The following is a 20,779-nucleotide window of genomic DNA, read 5'->3' on the forward strand; positions in this document are numbered from 1 at the left end:
TGCAGAAGTAGCTGGCTATTCTTGCCTGTGCTGCAGCCAAGGTCCTTCTGTTGCTGGCCACCAGGGTCCTTCATTTCACAGCTGAACTGTTAGAGCCACAGACCATCCTCATGGCTTAACCTAACCCACCCTTCTGTTATGATGGCCCAAAGCACACCCACTGTCACAATCTAGCTACCTTGTTTGCTTACTTATCACTGCCACAGTCCTGCTCCTAAAGCTACAGCTGCATGAGGAAAGTGACCTTGTTCCTCCTACTTTCCTGCATCCCTGATGGGAACTGGGACACGGTCAGTCATCATGCTGAATGACTGCCTGGATGCCTATACCCAGCTCTCCCCCAGTCCTCCAGGGCAGGCGCGAAGGGCTCACCTCCTGGCCCTAGCGGGGGGCTGCCAATCGCTGGGAAGCTTCTGTGGGGCTGATGGGCTGGGGAGTCAGAAGTCAGCTGCTCAAGAACCCAATTTAATAAGATTTACAAGTAGACACGTACAAAACACACCTAACAATGTACAAGTCACCGCAAGATGAGGGACTGGCATGTAATACAGAGACCCCACCCAGGGTGGGCCAATGTGCTGTGCTGTGATCCCAGGTATTGTTTCCTGGTGCTCCACGTCTTGGCCTCACTGACCAGTGGAACAGACCCACACCTGCAGCTAAGATTGGAGAGCTATCCAGACCTGACCTTTCCCTCCCCCAGGAAATGTGGGACAAAAAGAGGGGCAGAGACTATCAACCTGGAGAGGATGGAGTAATAGGGACTTCAGAGCTGTCTCATGATGCCTTCTCTGCCTGTTCACAGTCAAATGCCCTCCAGGTTTGCTAGCAAAGCTGGCCAGGGGGACAAGGAGGATAGGAGTAAGGGTAGAAGGAGCCAAAACACCCCCAGAGAGGCCCAGGGAGGTGGGGACAGGGCTGGAGCCCCCCAGACTAGCTGCCAGCAGGGAGTCACCACTGCAGGGGACCGATGTCAGCCGCAAGCTCCTCTTCCTCCTCCTCCTCCTCCTCCTTTAGTGGAAAGGGCTTCACAGGCCACTTGACCCTGACGACAGGCTCCACATGCTCCTGAAGGCGGTGCCGTTTCATGTGGGCATTCCGACTCTTGATCTTGTCGAACACCCTGAAGAGTCAGAGGATACAGGTTGGAACAGGAAGGAGGCGGTGGACAAGGGACAGACTGCAGGTCCAGGCTAGGAAGGGCCAGCTACCTTTCACACTCTCTGCATGGAAAAACATCCTGGCCCTCCACACCCCCTGGCAGCTCAGGGGTCCGATTTGGGCCCGAGCTTGGGCTGGGACTGAGGATGGATTCTCTCCTGAAGCTCTTGGTCTTTATCTTTAACTCAGGAGTTGGACGGTGGCTGGGTCGCTCACGAGGGCTGCAAGTGACCTACAGAGAGGGCAAAACACCATCAGGGCACTGACCTTGAACCCTTGTTGGGAGGATGGATTGGGGACACAGGTCCTCTGCAGGGTGACTTTCCCTTAGGAGTGCCTCCCCCGCCCTCCAACTGCGGTGGCAGGTGGCAGGTGGTGTCTGGACAAGAGATACACTCCAGATCCCTCCCTCATGGTCCGCTACCTTTTCTTCTGTCCTCTCTACCTCATCCAGCTCTCTCCTGACCCTCTTTTCTAGCCCTGGGGCTCGGCCGCAGTCAAACTTGATCATTTTTTTCCAGATGTAATAATACTCAACACACTGTGCTACAGTCTTTGTCTGGATCTAGTGGAAGAAAACAGAAGCAGGCTGTGGACAGAGCCTCGCAGTCCCCCAAGTGTGACCCAACCCCCCTGGCAGTCACCACCTGGGAAAGCCTTTCTAAAACACTTCTCCCCTGGCTTGGCCGGCCCCTCACTGCACAGGCAGAGGGTCACAAAGTCCTCCCAGGTGATGACAAGGTCCAAAGCAAAGCCATATGGTAGCCACCAACATCTAAGCCCAGCTCACTATGAGCAGCAATCCCAGCCAGCCCAGGATTCTTCCCTATAAAAGACCCACAGGCAAGGATGCTCACTGTGATGTCATGACAACTGCCATACCTACCACCAGCATTACTTAAAGCCGAGTGCCCTCACTCCATGGAATGCCATGCAGCTATCCCAACTAGATAGGGTCCACATACAACAGGATGTGGTTTGAATCGAGTGTACTCAGTCCCCACCATTTATTTGCTCTTCCCTAAGGATAGATCTTGTTAAAGGTGACTTCTGGAGCCAGGCATGGTAGCCATGCCTGTGATCCCAGCAGATGGAGGCAGGACAGTTTTTTGTTGTTTTTTTTTCTCCCCCAGCACTGGGGCTTGAACTCAGGGCCTACACCTTGAGCAACTCCACCAGCCCTTTTTTGTGAAGAGTTTTTTCAAGATAGGGTTCCAAATTATTTGTCCAGGCTGGCTTTGAACCATGATCTTTCTGATCTCTGCCTCCTGAGTAACTAGGATTACAGGTGTGAGGCACTGGTACCCGGCTGAGGCAGGACAGTTTTGAGAGTTCAAGGTCAGCCTACGCTATACAAAGAGCAAGCTCTGTCTCTATACAGACAGAGAAACAAAATGGAGGGCTAGGGTTATAGCTTAGTGGTAGAACACATGCTTAGCATGCTTGAGGCCCCAGCAGAAAAAAGTTTAACTGCTCTGGAAAGAAAACTTCTCAGGAAATTCAACTGGTTAGTGAATTCACTCCAAAAATAGTTTCTCCCTAATATGTGACTTTGAAGTGGAAGGTTCCATCGTACTGTCAAAACTGATGTATACTGATTGTTACAAAAATCTCTGCAATTAAGTCATCGAATTTTATAAGGCAATAACACTGAAGGATCAGATTGTGCTCAGAGTCAGAACCTCTCTCCTCTTTCCATACTCCCCCAGTGTGTGGTAGAAAGATAGAAAATGTAATTGAAAATGTGGCTTTTTTCCATGATACCCATTTTTGTGGTGAGAATTTTTTAAATTATATTTTTGTTTAAGTTTCAGTAAATGTTATCTGTTTATAAATTTAAATAAAATTTTATGTTTTGTGAGCTCTAAAAAAATAGCTTCTCCACATAAACTTGTTACAGCTTTACGTGTGCATAAACTATGAGTCAAAACAGTACATCCTCTACCTAAGCAACATCACCAAGCAAAAAGAAAATAAAGTGGGACTTACTCTGAACAAGATGGAACAACAGAAACCAGAAATACACTCGTATCCCAAACAATGAAACAGCCAATCTATATGAACAATGGTGGGTGAGACCCCAACTCTCTCAGTCAACAAAGGACAGTGAAGCCTGGAAGGGGCTTGTACATGAATGTCCACAACAGCCTAGTTTATAATCGTCTCTAGCTAGAAACCACTCAGATGTTCATCATTTAGCAAATGAGTACACAAACTGTGGTATGAATGTGCAATGGATGACTGAACTATTAATACACGCCAACAAGAGTGAACCTCAAGATTATGCTGAGTATAAGCAGCTGGAAGCTGAGCACATGCTACATGACTATTCCATTGATAAAAAAAAACTCTAGAAAGTGTAACAGATTTATAGTGATAGAAAGCAGATCAGGGGCTGACATGGGACAGGGAGGGGCATGGGGGATGGGGGATAGATTGGCAGGGGCAAGAGGAAAAGTTTAGGGGCCATGGATATGTTTATTATCTTATTTTGTGGGGCTGAGGTTTGCAATCAGGCTTTTGCACTTGCAAGGCAGGCGCTCTACTGCTTGAGCCATACCTCCCAGTCCATTTTGCTCTGGTTATTTTTGGAGATGGGGTCTTGAGAACTATTTGCCTGGGTTGGCCTCAAACCTCAATCCTACTGATCTCAGGCTCCCAAGTAGCTGGGATTACAGGTGTGAGCTGCTGGTGCCTGTCATGTTCATTATCTTGGTTGTGGTGAAGTGTCACAGGCACATAAATCCATCAAAATTGATGACATTTTGCACTTGAATTATGTTTAATTTTGTGTACATCAACTTTTTAAAAGCAGCAGTATATTCTATGTACTGTGATGCTTTTTAAAGTATATGCACATTATATATGGAGCTCTGAACAGACAGAAATACTTGTGAGCACCCAGCCAGAGCTCCCAGAGTTTATAAAGGACAGAGCAGGCTAGAGGATTTGTTTTAAGCACATAACGCATGTCTGTACGGTCTGACTTTCTGAGATGATAAACTGTTTCCGATTTGAGTGGAGTGTGGCCACAGGCAGGGGAAGGCTGGCTGGGGTCCTGGACCCTGAGGCCCTTCCACTCGGTAGGGCAGCTGCATGGTCTGTCCCTGCCCTCCTTCACTTACCATCTTGTGTATCAGGTAAAAGTCCTTTTTGTGGGCACAGAATGCCTTCTTAAAGAGCCTCTTCTCCATGGGGGTCCAGATGTCTGACCCTGCCAGAGAACACAGCCAAAAGGGGAGGACATTTGTCCCTGTGGGAGCCTAGCCAGAGCTGAACTGCAGACCATCTTCTCATTAACGCCTCCATTACCAAGTACCAGCTGTATGATCTCATACAATCCTCACAAAACCCCACAACGGTGCATTACTACCCCTACTCTACAGATGTGGCAACTGAGGAGTCCATGCCTAGCTAAGGGCAGGTAGACCGCAGGCTGCCGGAATCCAGGGCTGGTGTGCTCATCCCTTGGACCTGAGTCATCTTCCCTGCTCCCTAGCAGGAACAGCCCTATCTCAGGTGGGAAGAGCCTTGAGGGAGCCATTGGGCAAAGAGGAAGACAGGACCTAGTGAGCAGAAAGCAGTGCCCGCTGAGTCACCCTGGATAGGACAGGCCCTTCTAGAAGGGCCAGCAAAGGCCCCAAGGCAGAGCTTGCCATTGGACCTGACTTGTTGGCAGGATTCTCAGCCAGGCCCAAGAATCCCAACAGCCTTTCCACAATCACCTGTGTAGCGATAGTCAGCCAGCGGGTGCGTGTGTGGCTTCTGGGGTCCTCTGAGTAAGAGAGTCTCCAGGGCAACCTAGAAGGGGAGCAGGTGCAGGCCACTCTCAGAGGCTAGGATTGTAAGGCAGAGAAGCACCTCCATTCTCTCCTTCACATAAGAAACACATCCCAAAGTCTCTCCCAACTCCAGGAGTACTCAAAGTGCTTGGCCCCTGGGCCAGTGCGCAGACTGTGGAGGCACACCTGTGAGTGAAGCTACCATAGTAGTATGACTTCCTCTGTGGAGGACACCATGTGTGGCTTTATTCTGGCACCAGCACCCAACTCCACCAGGGACTGGCATTTAGAGGAGCCCTGCTCTGGTCCCACACCCCATCTGATTTCTCCAGAGCACTCAATTGTTAGCCAACAAGCTTTAAAAATATAGTTCCTGGTTTGTCTCCCTTAAAACATAATTCCTATGAGCGCAGGGATTTGCCTCAGTCACTAGTCAGGACCAGATATGTAATTTATGAAAATGGGCACCCCTGTTCGAGAAGTGTGAAGATTCTCAAGAATTCAGTAAGAGAGCATTAAACCAAGCACAGAGCCCTCAGCCTGCTGGCCTCAATGCGCAACTGTGCCACCCACTCAATACCGATGGCTGCTCTGGTGAGGGCCCACTGTACACACAGCACTGCCCTCTCAGCCTGGCAGAAAGCAAGACCAATGGAGAGGTAAGTTTTAGGTCCTTAACAGGGTGATGTGACTCTTCCTCTTCCCCTCTTCAGAGCTGGAATTTTAATTTATTTTTCTAAGCCTCAGAACTATGAGGAGAATGCATGGAGTAGGCAGAGGATTTGTGTTGTCTTGGAGGTTTTTATACATGGCCTTTAACACAAGGATGAAGCTGTGTGTAGTGGGGCACACCTATAATTCCAGCACTCTAGGGGCTGAGGCAGGAAGATCTCAAGTTCCAGACTAGTGTGGTCTACGTAGTAAGACACTGTCAAACAAAACAGAACAACAAATACCAAAAGACAACCAAAGGCTAAAATTCAGTAGATAAATCAGATGAGCACAGGGCACAGCTGGGTCTACTGCAACCTCCCCCCTCCCCACCCCACCCCCTGACCCTATTCATCTTGGAGGATCAGTAACTGATAGGCCAATCCTACAGCAGAGTGTCCTTGACAGTCAACTCCTGCCCCACCTCACCTCAACGCTGCCCTGGGCTTCGTGTAGGCAGTGCAGAGTGAGCTCCAGGTTGGTGCCCCCTCCTGGCATGACACTGGAGCATGCCACATTGCAGAGCTCCGTCACTGTGGTTCCAGTTATGGGTGAGCAGTGAAGCCAGGATCAGGAAGAAGAGACGAGGGTGTCAGGAGGCTGGGAGAAAGCCCTCCGACACCACACACATTCCCTTCCTTGCACGACTCCATGGAAGTCCTGACCGGGCACCCACTCCTGACAGTCTGACCAGCCCCAGTTGCAGGGTGAAAGTTGGGGCAGAATACAGCCTGGGCAGGAGCAATGGTGGGCCTGGCTACCCTCTCCACCTTCTGCCCAGAACACTGCTTCTTGGTGGGGCAAAAACCTGGGGGAAAGGGACCTCCCTGGAGCTGGAGGGGGAAGGAGGGCGTGGGAATTTGACCCCAAAGCCTCAGCCACCTCTGTCCTGTGTCTCCGGGTTGGTCATCACGTCTCCCCAAGGCTTCCAGACCAGAGAAGCCATATGCTCATCCACTCCAGCCAACGACCTCTCCTGCAGCTCGGGGATCTCAGCCTGAAACCGGCTTCCTATGTTGATGTGTCTGAAACAAGGCCGCACATAAAGACAAGTGAAACAAGCAAAGGTGACTAAGACATGTAACAAGACAGAAATGTGCTGTGGGCTCTGCTCTCAGCAACAGTCTGCTCTGTGGAAATGGCCTTCATCTCTCAGGCAAAATCTATTAGCCCCCCTGACAGATGCAGGCACTTCAGCAAGATATCTGGCGACATTTCCTTCTTCTTCTCTCTTTCCCTCAGACTTCTGGCCTGGGGTATCTCTCTTGGGTTCTAGGACAGGAAAGTGCATTATGAGACCTGGCCACATCTGTCCAGCCACGTGCCATAGATACTTTCGAGTAGTGCACTTAACCATCACCAACTCTGCCTTGACCCCCAAAGTCCAAGGCATTTGCCCAGCTGTGTCTGCCTGGACAGAAGGAGTAACGGGGAACTTCCTACTGTTTCCAGGGAGCCTCTGCAATCAGACCTGACCTCCCTGTGAAGGAGTCCTTGGGAGGAAGTGAACTGGACTGCATGGCAGATAAAAGCACCCTTACTTGGAAGGACTCTTGGGTTCTGAGTGTTCCAACTCACGGTTCAATGCTGATCTTAGTGTCGTCCTTCACCACACAGATGCCAAAAGAGCCATCCACTTGATCTAGAAAACATACAGTGAAAAGCCTCAAGAAGTCTGACCAGACATGACCCACAGGGTTCATTGGCCTGCTTTTGTAGACACAGCTGAAAACAGGCTGATAAGGTCCCATGGGAGGGGAAGGACTTCTGCAAAAGCAGGGGAAGGAACTCAGCAAACAACAAACTAATGACAATCACACACTGTTATTAAAACAATAGTTAAGGTCTCTGGAAATTGTCCTAGGGGAACAGTGTTTGGAGAAATATTTACTCAAGAAAACTGATCAACTCTTGATAAGAGCAAGGATCTGTGGCACCTGAGCCAAGCATAGCCCCCTCCCCACCCATCTCCTGTAACCACAGCCACATGCACAGGGCTCCATCCAATTAGGTGCAGCTGGGACAGGGCTCACACAGCTCCCATGCTTAAAGGTATGAAAGGAAGGCAGAAGGACAATTTCTCAGCAAAGAATACCATTAAGAGATAGATACTATTTTACAAATGGAAATTCTAGGGTTAAAAAGTGAAGTAACAAAACTGGAGCTCAAGAGGTTTGAGGAGGCAGAAGGAAATTATCAGCAAACTTGAAGACACATCAGCAGAGATTATGGTCTGAAGAACACAGAAAAGGGAGTGAAGGAAAGCGAAGAGGGCCCAGAGACCATTAAATCCCAACCACATGTGATGAAGTTGCCAGATGAAGAGGAAACGGGCAGAAAAATATTTAAGGAAATAATGATAGAAAACCTCCCAAATTTGATGGAAAACAATACACACACCCAAGAAACTATAAACTCCAAATAGGAGACCTACATCCAGGCAACATGTTGAAAGTCAAAGATAAAGATAAAGCCAGGCACAGGTGGCTCACGCCTATAATCCTAGCTACTCAGGAGGCAGAGATCAGGAGGATTGAAATTCAAATCCATACTGGGCAAATAGTTCGTGAGACCCTATCTCAAAAAAAAAAAACAAACCCAAAAAAACCCCACAAACCTATCATGAAAAAGGACTGCTGGAGTGGCTCAAAAAGTAGGCCCTGAATTCAAACCCCAGAACCACACACACAAAAAAAGATAAAAGTCTCAAAAGCAAAATGAGAAAACAAAAACAAAAACAAAAACCTCATTACATTCAAGGGCGCTCTGATAAGATTAACAGGTAACTTCTCACCAGAAGCATAGATGGTCAGAAGGTAGTGGGAGGATATACTCTATGTGCTCGAAAGAAATACCTGTGGGTAAAAGCACCTGCCTAGCAAGCATGAGGCTCTGCATTCAAACCCCACTCCCACCAAAAAAAATTATAAAAGAAATAACTGTTAACCAAGAGTCATGTATCCAGTAATGAAAGGAAGGCTAGTGTGTGACTCAGTGGTAGAATACCTGTCTAGCAAGCACAAGGCCCTGAGTTCAACACCCACTAATGCAACAAGGAAAAAGTAAAAATAAAATAAAAACATTCCTGGGTTAAAAAATTGAGAACATCTGTTGCTAGCAAAGTTGGCTTATAGGAAATATCAAAGATAGAACATTATTCACCTCTAGAAAGAAAGAAATCACTGATACATGCTGCAACACAGATGAAACCTGAATACTTGATACTGAGTGAAGGACACCAGAGACAACTAACACACATGTATGATCCCACTTCCATGAAATCTCCAGTCACCAAATCTATAGAGACAGGCCTAGACCTGGGTGAGAGGACAGGAGATGAGTGACTGCTGAGCAAGGAATTTCCATCTGGGGTGAGGAAAATGTCTGAAAAGCAACTGTAGCGATGTTGCCCAGCTCTGTGTGTATACAGAACCACTCCATTACACATTTTAAAGTGATGAGTCGTGTAGTATGCGAATTGTGTCTCATTAAAGCTGCTTTCTTTTTGGAGGTACTGGAGTTTGAATTCAGGGCACTGTGACTGACAGACAAGCACTCTACCACTTCAGCCACACCCCAGCCCTAAAGCTACTATGTTTAAAAAGAAATACTAAGGATAGTTCTTCAGGCTGAAAGCAGATTACACCAGAGTAATTTGGACTCCCCCTCCCCAACACACACAAATAGAGTGCTGGTAAAGGTAACTATGTAGCAGTTACAAAATAATTGCATTATTTCACTTCTGTTCCTAAGTAACTCAAAGACCAACTCCATAAAACAGCATGTGCTAGGAACCTCTAATATCTAGAAATACAATGTAGTTACAATGGCCAAAGGCCAACTGGCTACACAGGGCAGCCAAGCTGTCCCAGGATAAAGCAGAATATCTGATGGCGACTGGCCCCTGGACTGAACAAAGGGATGAAGAATAGCGACATAACAAACCCCACAAATAGCACTTGCTCTCCTTTGTCCTCTCAGGATTTCTGCATGACAAAACTAAACAAGGTGATAATTATGACAGCATGCAAGTGTGTCTACTGACCTATGTGTCTATCCATTTATAAAACAACAGTGATATAAAAAAATGCATCAGAGGGAATAGTTACAAAGGAGCAGGGTTTCTATATTTCATTATAATTGAGTTAGTACTGATCTGAACAGACTCTGGTAAGATGTATACTGTAAGACTTATAGCCACCACTAAGAAATGAATAAGCCAAGGATGAAAAGGAACTAAAGGAATTAAAATGTTACACCAGAAATATTTACTTAATGCAAAAGAGAGGAGGAGCAGAAAGGAAAAAAGACACAAGATATACAGAGAATAAAAACAAAACAGCACATGCAAAACCGACCATATTAATAACATTAAGTGTGACTTGATTAAACTCAATAAAAAAGGCAGTGTTTGTGGCTGGGGCCATGGCTCAAGTGGTGTAGCACCTATCTTATAAGCACAAGGCCCCAAGTTCAAACCCCAGTACTGCAAGAAAAGAAAAGAAAAAAGGCAGTGCTTGTCATGAATAAAAAACAAAACAAAACACACATACTCCGACTAACGCCATCGAAGGAGACACACTTTATTTTCAAAGACACAAACTGGTTGAAACAAAAGCACGGGGTTGGGGGGGAGGTGGCACAAACAATGTATGCACATGTAAGTAAATGTAAAAAGGATAAAATAAAAGGAGAAAGAAAAAAAATAAAACCTAAAAAAAAAAGAAAAGCACAGAAAAATGCACACCATGAAAACAACAACCGCAAAATGGATAAAATGGCTTCTACTACTATCAGACAAACAGACTTTTATCATCACGATAAAAGGTCAAGCCACTGGGAACACATGATGATTACCAACATGTACACTGTACAAACACAGCCTAAAACACACGAAGAGAAGCCTGACAGAGGTGAGATGAGGAGCCTGAGTCAGGGTGCGGCTCACAGTAGAGCAATCATTTAGCACAAGCAAGGCGCAGCTTATGCTCCCAGCACGAATGAGAGTTGGAGATTCTGATACCTTCTATTTTGAGTCAGCTGACTTGAGAGCAATCAACAAAGAAACACAAAACTTAGGAAGCACTGTAAGCCAAGTAGACCTAACAGACGTCCCTGGGGCATTCATTCCACTGACACCTGCAGAACACACACATCCTTGCCCAGAAAACACGTATCAATACATTTAAGAGGACTCAACTAATCCAAAGTACATTCTTGACCATGACAGAATTAAACTAAAATCAAAAGAAGGTAATTTGAAAAATCCACCAATATGTAGAAATTAAACCGTATACTCTTTAGTAATTAATGCACCAAAGAAATCAGAAAATAATATGAGAGGAATAAAAATGAAAACATAACATACTAAAACTTAAGCAGTGCCAAGAGGGAAATTTATGTTGTGTCTATCTTTTAAAAAGCAACGTCAAATGTCAAATTAATAACCTAAACTTTTATCTTAAAAATGAGAAAGTGCAAAGTAAGCATAAGAAGGGGAATAAACAGAGGGTGAGTATGATCAAAATGCATTGTGTGCGTGTCTAGAGAGGTCATGAGGAAACCCCTTACTGGGTGTTAGGGTTAGGCTCAGGGATAAAATTAAAAAAAAAAATGAAACCCTTAGAATGCACAATTTATGCCACGTAAGAAAAAAAAGAAAGGATATAACAAAAAGGAGAAATGAAATAGAGGGTTAAAAAAGAGAAAAGTTAATAAAACCAGAAAAATTTTAAAGGTTCAAAACATTTGACAAAATGTCTGGAGGAGTGGGAGAGAGAGAGAGAGGTCTCATATTACTAAAATCAGAAATTGGTATCACTACCAATCTTACAGAAATAAAAGGATTATTTTTTAAAAAACACAATGAATAACTGTTGCCAACAAATAATTTAGATAAAGTGAAGCAATTCCTAGAAAGACAGATGCTACTAAAACTGACTCAAAAAGAAATAGAAAACCTGAGTGAAGCTACAGGAAGTATAGATATCAGTAAATTTTAAAAACTTCTCTCCCCACCAAAAAATCCCAGGCCAGATAGCTTCACTGGTGAGCTCTGCTCAACAGTTAAAGAATTAATCCAAATATCTATAAACAGGGAACATTTCCCAGCATGCTCCAGTATGAGGCCAGTGCTACCAGGATACCAAAACCAAAAACACTGCACAAAAACTTGAGACCAGGACTCTTTATGTGTGCTGGAGGCATGGCTCAAGCAGTAGAGTGCCGCCTGCCTAGCAAGCATGAGGCCCTGAGTTCAAACACCAGTGAGACAGAAAAAAAAAAAAAAAAGAAAAACAAGAATTGAGTTGGTGAACTCACATTTTTCCAATTTCAAAGCTTACCACAAAGCTATAGCAAGCAAAAACAGTGTGGTACAGCATAAGGATAAGCATATAGACCAATGCAATAGAACTGAAAGTCCAGAAAAAAATACATTTATGGTCCACTGATTTTCAACAAGGTGCTGAGACAATTCAGTGGAAATAATGTTTTCAGCAAATAGGGCCAGAACAACGGGATAGCTCCATTAAAGTAATAAATTTGGACCCCACCTCATGTAGTATATAAAAGGTAACTGAAAACTGACTAAAGACCCGAATTTAGAATCAAGCTTATAGCTGGGCACTGATGTTCACATCTGCAATCATAGCTATTTGGGAGACTGAGATCTTGGTTTGAAGCCAGCTGGTTCGACTATTCAGTCTGTAAGACCCCATGTCCAAAATAACCAGAATAAAGTGGACTGGAGGTGTGCTCAAGTGGTAGAGCCCCTGCTTTGTAATTGAGAAGCCCTGAGTTCAGACTCCAGTCCCACCAAAAAAAAAAAAAAAAAGAATAAAACTCTCACAAGATAATAGGAGCAATTTCATGACTTTATGTCAGGCAACATTTCACATTCAACATCAAAAGCACAAATAACTAAAGAAAGAATAACTTGAACTTCATCCATTTTTGTAAGAAGATATAGGAATAGCCAATAAGGACATGGAAAAGTGCTGCACATCATTAGGGAAACGTGAATCAAAACTTTAGTGAGGTACCACCATACATCTACAAGGATGGTGAGAACAAAACACACGGTCCAGGACCGAGGCGGGGGTTCAGGTGGTGGAGGCTTGCCTAGAAAGTGAGGTTCAATGCCCAGTACCAGGAAACAACAAATCAAACCACAACAGCCCATAACAAGTGTGGGCAAGGATGCGGAGGCATTGGAACTGTCCTACACTGCTAGTGGAAACCCAAAATGGCACAAACATTTTGCAAAACAGCTTGGCGGCTCCCTCAAACAGTTAAACTGTTACCATATGACCCAGAATTTCACTCTAGGTACCCAAGAGAAATAGGAATATGCGCCCTCAAAAAAAAGGCGTATGCAGTGCTCATCGCAGCGTTATTCATGACAGCCAAAAGGGAGAAGACCTGTATGCCAATAAACTGATGAACAAACAAAATGCAGTCTGTCCAATGGCATATTATTCAACCATAAAATGAATGACGAACCCAAAACGCATCATACTAAATAAGCTAGACACAAAAGGCCACATACAGTGTACGATTCCACTTAAATGAAATGTCTAGAGTAGTCACTGTGCTCATTAGGCAGGGGCTCTACCACTTGAACCATGCCCTCAGCCCTCTTTCTGTGTGGAAAACTCTCAGCATCTGATGTGCTAGTCCCAGTTGGACCTAAGGAATTTGTGAGTAACACTGAGATCCAAACAGCTAGGGCTAGAGAGAACTGCTAGACCAGATGCCACAGGGGGAGTATCTATGGCCAAGGAGAGTTTCCCTGCCTGATGACTCACCAAGCCCAGAGCTGAGGAGCTGGTGGGGCCCTGCTTGGGACGCTGAACAGAGCGTGTTGAAATAGAGCCCAGAGCCATCCCGAATGGGGCTGAGCATGGGTGGAGGAGTGTAGGGGGAGCACTGGAACAAGCCCTTCAGGAGGTGGTCCACCAAGAGCACGGGGGAGCGGAGGCAGCTCTGGTGGCAGCCTGTCCCAGGGCCCGGCTCTGACAAGGAGGAGGGTGGTGGAGGCATGAACAGCGCCTTGGGCTGTGGGCGCTTCTTCCGCTTTCTCTGCTGGCTGCTGTCCTTGATGTCTCTCTCTTCCCCATCTCTCTCTTGTCCCTGGTGAAGGAGAGTCCAGACCCACAGGGGTCACTGGATGCCACCTGCCACACCACTCAGTCTTCAGGGTGGCACAGAGTGGACAGAGGGGACTGGCCATGGAGATGGAGGGAAATCCATGGCCACTTAGAATGGCCACACGGGGGCCTTCAGCCCAGGAGAGAAAGCAGGGCCTTCTCTGTATTGTCTGGCCACACTGGAGCCGGAGCTGGGTTCTAAGCCTCATGATGTCCCGAGGCTGCAGCCTTCTCATGCTCCTGTTTGGAGGTGTGTGGGGGTAGTTGCAGTGGAGGCCAGTGATGATGCATGGTGGTGTGACAAAATCCTATGATCCCAACAGTGAGACTCGTCACTGATTGAGGGGACCCTGAGTGCATCAGAGCTTGTCCAGTGTGGTTTTCCAGCTTGGGCAGAAGAGACAAGCCATGTGACCAGTCACGTGACCTCACAGTGCTCCCCATCACTGTCTGGCTCAGGTCAGTCTCTTCCACAGGGCTGGGAGCCCCAGGAAGCAGGGCTGGGCTATCATACTCACCCCTGGGCCCAGCACTGCCCAGCACTGGGCTGACACAGGACTCAGTGAGTGCTGAATGACTGAATGAAAGTGTAAACCAATGCCTCTAGAGTCCTGTTTTCCTGGTGCGTTTGGGGTGGGTTTTCCCATAGCCTCTACCAACAGGTGGAGAAAGCAGCAGGAGGAGGCAGATAAGCACCCACCTTAGCTATGCCTCCCAGAGAGCGGGTGACTGGAGCTATGGGGACTGACACAGGGATCACCAAGGGGGCTGCAGCCATGCTGTCCAAGGGCTTCCTGGCTCCGGGAGGACTCTGCCCATCCCCATCTGGCCTCAGGACTTGTTTTGGTGGTTTGCAAAACTCTGTGCCAAATACCTAAACATGGAGAGATGATGGCTTTTTAAGGAGAAAGAGCAGGTTGGGGACAGAGGAGCTGTTCCTCAGGACAACCAGAATAGCTGCTGTAGAATTCTAAGGTGGGAGGCTGAGGAGCTGTTGCAATCCTACACAGCAATCAGTAGCCCACCAAGGGCAGCCCAGCCTGCCAGACCTTCCCCACTCCCCAACAAGATGCTGCCTTCAACCTGAGATAAATGCCACTGTCATCTGTTCCCCAAAGCCTGCAACTCCTGAAGCCACTGTTCAGGCCCCTTTACCTGCTGCTCCTGCTTCCCACGAGGTGAGGGCCACTGGTCGCTGTGGAAACACATGTGGCTGCTCAGCCCCTTTTCGGTGTAGAACATCTGGCTGCAGTTCTTGCAGACGTAAGTGCTCCTTGGCTCTGTCCAGTCTGCAGGACTGCCATTTGGCTGGTTACTGGGGGTAGACAAGGCAGGAGGGAGAACAGGAGAATGAGATTCTGTCTCTGACCACTGGTTTGTCCTGCTTTTAACTCATCTTCACTGACAACTCTTGATAAATGCTCAAATATGAAGGCCATACCCATGTACAGGGCTGAAGTATCCTCTTCAGTATTGAAGGCTTGCAGCTCACTTCCCCAGGACCGCACAGAAAAGCTACCTAGGACCCTGTGTGAGGGCACTGCTGGGATGGGGTGGGAGGACTCACTAACTTACCATCCACCTGCCATGTTCTCCTCCTTCATTGGATGGGGGAGCCTGTAGATGTTCCCACCCTGAAGATGAAAACATGTCTGAGCCAACACAGCAGAAGCAAGAAGGCACAGAAGACTTGTTAGAGGACAACTCAGAGAGAGTCTAGGTGGCGGTGGATTAGACAATGGTTTCTTAGGTTCAACACCAGAGCAAAACAAGAGACCAAACAAGACTTCATTGAAATTGAACACTTTTGTCCTGCAAACACTACAGCAGATACAATGAAAAAACAGCTTACAAAATGGGAGAGAATATCTATGAGTCATGTGTCTGATAAAAGGGCTTGCTTTCAAAATGTGTAAAGAACTCTTCCAACTTCAATGACAACAACACAGTAATTCAGTTGTGAAAATGAGCAAAGGATCCGAACAGCTATTTCTTCCATGAAGATGCACAAATGGCTAAGAAGCATATGCCAGGATGCTCAGCAAGGTTAGCCATCAAGAAAATGCAAATCAACACCATAATGAGAGAGCACACCTGTAATTCCAGGACTTGGGAAGCGGAGCAGGGGGACTGTGAGTTCAAGGCTGGCCTGGTTACATACCAAGACCCTTTCTCAAAAACACAAAATTAAGTCATTCTTGTTCTCCCTCTAGAGATGACCCACGTACGGTCTACTCAAAGTGTAATCCTTTCCTAACAAACTTTACTATTGTTTTCACTATAAAACAACAAAATGATACAAAACAAAAACCCCATCATGAGGAATCACACGCACTAGGAAGACTACAGTAATAAAAAAGAACAGGACCAAGTGCTGGGGAGGTCGTGCAGAATTCAGACTCCTCGCAGCTCAGAGGGAGGCGTAACATGGTACCACTACTTTGGAAAGGAGTCTGGCAGTTTCTCAAATTAAACTGAGTTTCTATATGGCCCAGTAATTCTGCTTGCTAGAAATGAAAACATGAATCCACACACAAAGTTGTACACAAATGTTTATGGCAGCTTGTTCACAGAGCCAAAGAGCAGAAGCAGTCCACCAATGAACAGCCAGATAAAAGCTGGTCTATTCATCCACTGGAATATTGCTCAGCCATAAACATGAACGAAGCCCTGACACACATGCTGTAGCATGCATGAGCCATGAATACAAGCTGAGTGAGGAAGCCAGACACAACAGGCCACATGGCGTGATGCCACTTACATGAAATGCTCATTGTTGGCAAATCCACAGGACTTGAGGCATGGAGAGATGTGGGGATGATAAGGCTGGGGTAGTAATTAAAGGATACAGGATTTCTTTTGGAGGTAGAGAAATTGTTCTGACAATTAGTGGTGATGGCTGCACAATCTGGTGAATATACTAAAGCCTACCAAACTGCACATTTTGAAACGGTTAACAATATAGTATTTGGATAATAAATCTGTTAAAAAAAAAAAAACAGAGGTAGCTGTGGGATGATGGGAAGGATGCTGGTGCTACAGGGAAGTTGCTAAGCTCTCAGAGCCTGTTTTCTGGCCACCGTGCATGGAAGACCTAGGCTAATGGTCATGGGTGAGGGACACAGCAGGTCCCTCTTGTATGTGTGTGAACCGAGACACAATATCAGAAAACTTAAGGCTGTTTCATGCAGAAATTAAGGGGGGGATGGGGTGTGTGTGTGGGGGGGGTGTCACTACCTTTATATCCTCTGAAGAACTTAAACCCAGAATGAAATGGCAGGCAACAAGGCAAAAAAAGTTCATGAAATAACTATGTGACAAAGTCCTCTGCACCAACTGCATGATCCTCAAGCTGGTCTTTTTGCTTTATTTTGGTTTTGGGGGTGGGGGAGGAAGAGAACCACGTCTAGGAACCTTAACCTTCCATGTAAGGATTCCCTAAGATGAACTAAAAGGCCTGGACACCTAACAAATGCTACAACAAAAACCCAAGGAAACTCTCCCAAGCTTGGTTCAGGCCACATGACAGAGGGCCTTGGTACCTGGATTCTGTTGAATATTGTCAGCTTGGACTTCATGTCTCGAGCAGGATCTGTCGGAGGCCCAGTGGATGAGAAGGAGGCCATGGCCACTTGGCTGGGAGAAGCTGCGCAGCACACATCCATCTTCACCTTGTCTTTCCGGAAGCCAGAAAACCGCTGGGCCCTGGGGTTGCTGGACAAGAGCCTGTAGCCTGTACCACGGGGACAGGCCGGGCCCTTGTCACCTCTCGTGGCCCCTGAAGCTGTGGCAGTGCCACTCTCGGCCTGGGCCTGTTTTCCAGACAGCTGGGCTCCCAGAGGCTCCTCTCCCCCTAACTGGGACTGCCATGCACCGGCAGCAGGGAAGACGTCCCCCAGGTCCAAGGCACCTTTGGAAGACCGTAAGTGCTTGGCTAGAGAAGTGACGTCTGGATTCCGGGCAAGGTCCAGAGGCGCTGAGAGGGATGGTGAAGCAGAGGCCACTTTGGGGCCGCCCTTTGCGTCTCGCTTGGTACCCCCTGGGGAGGCCTCTCTGGACACTGCCGGTGTGTTTTTCCTCCTGCGGGCTGGGGACCCCTCGGGCTCTGGATGTCCAGGGACCCCCTGGAGAGAGTCCACAGCGGGCAGAGGCTGCGGCGGCCATGGCCCCTGTTGCGACTTAAGGGCGGCTTGGCGGCCCTCGCTGGGGCGCTGGGAAAAGAGCCGTTGCGAGGCGGTGAGCATGTGGAGCACCTGCACCTGCTCGTGGCTCACCAGGGGCTCCTGCGACTTGAGGAAGAGCTGCCGGAAGAGCGGTGTGGCGTCGGTGGGGGGTCCGCCCGGGCTTTGCACGTCCTGGGGCCCGGGCTCCCCGGGGCTCGGCCACGAGATCGACTCGCCATCCAGCTTGCTCCTCCTGGAAGCCCAGCCGTCATCCTCCGCCTCGCCGGATGCCTTGGGGAAGGGTGGCAGGTCCTCTGCGCCGGAACCTGGGCCAGGCGAGGGCTCCAGCGCGGCCGGGGCGCTGGGCTCGCAGGCGGGCTCAGAGGCGTCGCGGGCCGGGAGGGCCGGCTTGTGCACCACCAGCACGCTGCTACCCTTGCTCTTGGGGCAGCCCGGCAGGCTCCGCAGCCACTGCAGGTGGCTGGCCTGGGAGCCGGTGGCCGGGCCGCGGAAGAGCGGCAGGCAAGCGGGCAGGGCGCCGGCCTCGGGCCAGCCCTCCAGGGAGGACGGCAGCGGGGGCTCGGGCTCCGGGGCGTCGGGGTTGCCGTTCTCGGCAGCCTGGGATGGCCCTGCCCGCGCGTCACCAGCCGCTTCCTTCCGCGGGGGGAGAGGCTCCTCTGGCGCCTCGGTGCCGGAGGCTTCTGCTGGGGTGCTGGCAGCCGGGGTGCCACAAGACCCCGACGACGTGGGGCAGGCACAGGCCCGCCCTTCGCCGTCAAAAGGCCCTGCCAGGGCTGGGCCTGGAGAAGGGATCTTCTGGTGGACGATGCTGCTCACGATGCAGCGCAGGAGGTCACGGTTGGGCAAGACAGCGCTGGGGGACCTAGCTTCAGGGGGACCAGGGGGCCGCAGGCTGGAGGGCGGCGGGTCGCCTGCGTGGGGGGCGTCCCCGTAGGCCTCCTCCTCCGGCGGGGCCTCCCTCAGGATGCACAGGCCGTGCTGCACCTCATAGTGGCGGCGCAGAGAGCGGTAGTCGCAGTAGCTCTTGCTGCATCCCTGCTCGATGCACACGAAAGGCTTGGTCTTCTGGTGGGTGAGCATGTGCCCCGTCCTGCAGTCAGACACGGGGACGGTCAAAGGGGCCTCTGCTGGGGGACCGCAGTGCACAACCCCCCATCCCCCAACCCAAGACCGCTGGGCTCTGTGCAAGCCACATAGAAGGGAGCAGTTCAGCTGCCCTGGCCTCTAACAAACATTTATCTGCAAAAAAAAAAAAAAAAAAAAATCCAGAGAACCCCAAACTAGGTTCTGACTCGGGCACAAAGGCAACTTTAGAAAAAAAACAAAGCTTCACTAGGTTCACAACAGTAGCAAATTTAAGAGAGAGAAAGAGATGGGGAGAGAGAGACAGCACACTATATTCCTGCATAGCCTTTGTGGTTCAAATAGCCTTATGAGGAGCTCTGCAGAACACATCTGAGATGCCAACTTGAAGATACTACAGGACTGTGTCCAAACCAATTGACAGATGCCCAATTACTAAAAACAACAGGGAATGTGCCTAGCCTGTCACCACCAGGGTCCTGACACTTCTCTGCACAATCCTAGTGCACATGGCCTCCCAAAAGGGTGCCCTTTGCCTGCTTCTGCCAGAAGCAACAGACAGGCATCAGAAGACCCAGGTTCTAGCCCTGACTGCTACCCTCATGTAAGTGAGCAAATTACTTTCTTTCCCCAAGGTGGGGCTGGAACACAGGGTAGAGAGAAAAGTAGACTGTCACAGCCCTCTGCACTGTGAATGTTCAAGGCCTTCTCTCCCACTTGCAGGCCTCTTGCCTTAAAAACAGTCTGTCTTTCCCTCCCAGGCAAGAAAAGCTTATCAGCACTCCCAAGACTTAAATACAAAGGCAATTTTGCCCCTAACTCTTAAGTTGGACTTTCTTTTTCTTTTTTTTCTTTCTTTCTTTTTTTTTCTTTGGCAGTACTCAGGCTTGAACTCAGGGAATATACCTCGAACCGCTCTACCAGCTCCCCCCCCCTTTTTTTTTTTTCCGTGAAGGTTTTTTTCAAGATAGGGTCTTGTGAACTATTTGCCCAGGCTGGCGTCAAACCGTGATCCTTCTGATCTCTGTCTCCTGAGCAGCTAGGATTACAGGTGTGAGCCACTGGTGCCCAGTAAGTTGGACTAACTTTATAAAATCAGTATTTTTTAAAAGACAGGAGTTAACTCTTAAGTTGGACTCCCATTTTACTTTTATATATATTTATTTGTAATTTATTTATTTTTTTAGTGTTACTGGGGTTTGAACACAAGGCCTTGTATTTGCTAGGTAGGAGCTCTACCACTTAAGCCATACCCTCTGGACTTTCTTCATAAAATCAGGATTTTGTTTAAATCAAGAGTTAAGCATTTTAAAACAAGGTTAATGTCCATTGGCCATGTTCTGGGAACAGGCACTTCAGAATCATGTGTGTGCTACATTGTCCCAATACATTTTCCTCGTGGAACACAGATGCTTTGTCCTCAGATGCCTACCAGGGACTGGCACATCTCTCTACTAAGTTAGCCAGACTCCATGACACAATGCATTGGGAGCCAACCATCACAGGTTTCTAAATCACAAGGGTCCCATCTGTGAATCGAGGCAGTGACTTCCTCATTGATGTGAATTTGGGGGCTCAGAAAAGCGACTTGTCTGGGACACAGCCATATCTGTCCCAGGAAGCTGGCAGTGTGAGGGATGGTGTTGACACCTGGCACAGGGAACACACACATCTGGGGAGTAAGGCGGGACACCAGCACCCCCACCCC

The 20,779-nt window shown here is 48.2% G+C and overlaps 1 protein-coding gene across 6 annotated transcripts in view; it reads right to left on the bottom strand.

Moving 5' to 3' along the window:
• Positions 1-20,779, bottom strand: part of Znf541 (zinc finger protein 541) — a 61,312-nt gene continuing 40,533 nt past the window's right edge. For 3 of the 6 annotated variants that reach the window (XM_074057830.1, XM_074057832.1, XM_074057831.1), the window contains 13 exons: positions 17,347-19,078; positions 15,380-15,438; positions 14,960-15,119; positions 14,505-14,678; positions 13,463-13,787; positions 7,233-7,296; positions 6,537-6,679; positions 6,084-6,187; positions 4,887-4,962; positions 4,287-4,375; positions 1,586-1,726; positions 1,212-1,393; positions 2-1,123 (listed from right to left, as the gene is read on the bottom strand). In XM_074057830.1, the coding sequence (XP_073913931.1) occupies positions 952-1,123; positions 1,212-1,393; positions 1,586-1,726; positions 4,287-4,375; positions 4,887-4,962; positions 6,084-6,187; positions 6,537-6,679; positions 7,233-7,296; positions 13,463-13,787; positions 14,505-14,678; positions 14,960-15,119; positions 15,380-15,438; positions 17,347-19,078 (3,421 nt within the window). In that variant the 3' untranslated portion in view covers positions 2-951. Of the gene's footprint in view, positions 1,124-1,211; positions 1,394-1,585; positions 1,727-4,286; positions 4,376-4,886; positions 4,963-6,083; positions 6,188-6,536; positions 6,680-7,232; positions 7,297-13,462; positions 13,788-14,504; positions 14,679-14,959; positions 15,120-15,379; positions 15,439-17,346; positions 19,079-20,779 lie in introns of all 6 variants that reach the window. The other 3 variants (XM_074057834.1, XM_020179617.2, XM_074057833.1) reach the window with 3 other exon arrangements.

Source organism: Castor canadensis, chromosome 16 (assembly GCF_047511655.1).
Source record: "Castor canadensis chromosome 16, mCasCan1.hap1v2, whole genome shotgun sequence".
Lineage (NCBI taxonomy): Eukaryota > Metazoa > Chordata > Mammalia > Rodentia > Castoridae > Castor > Castor canadensis.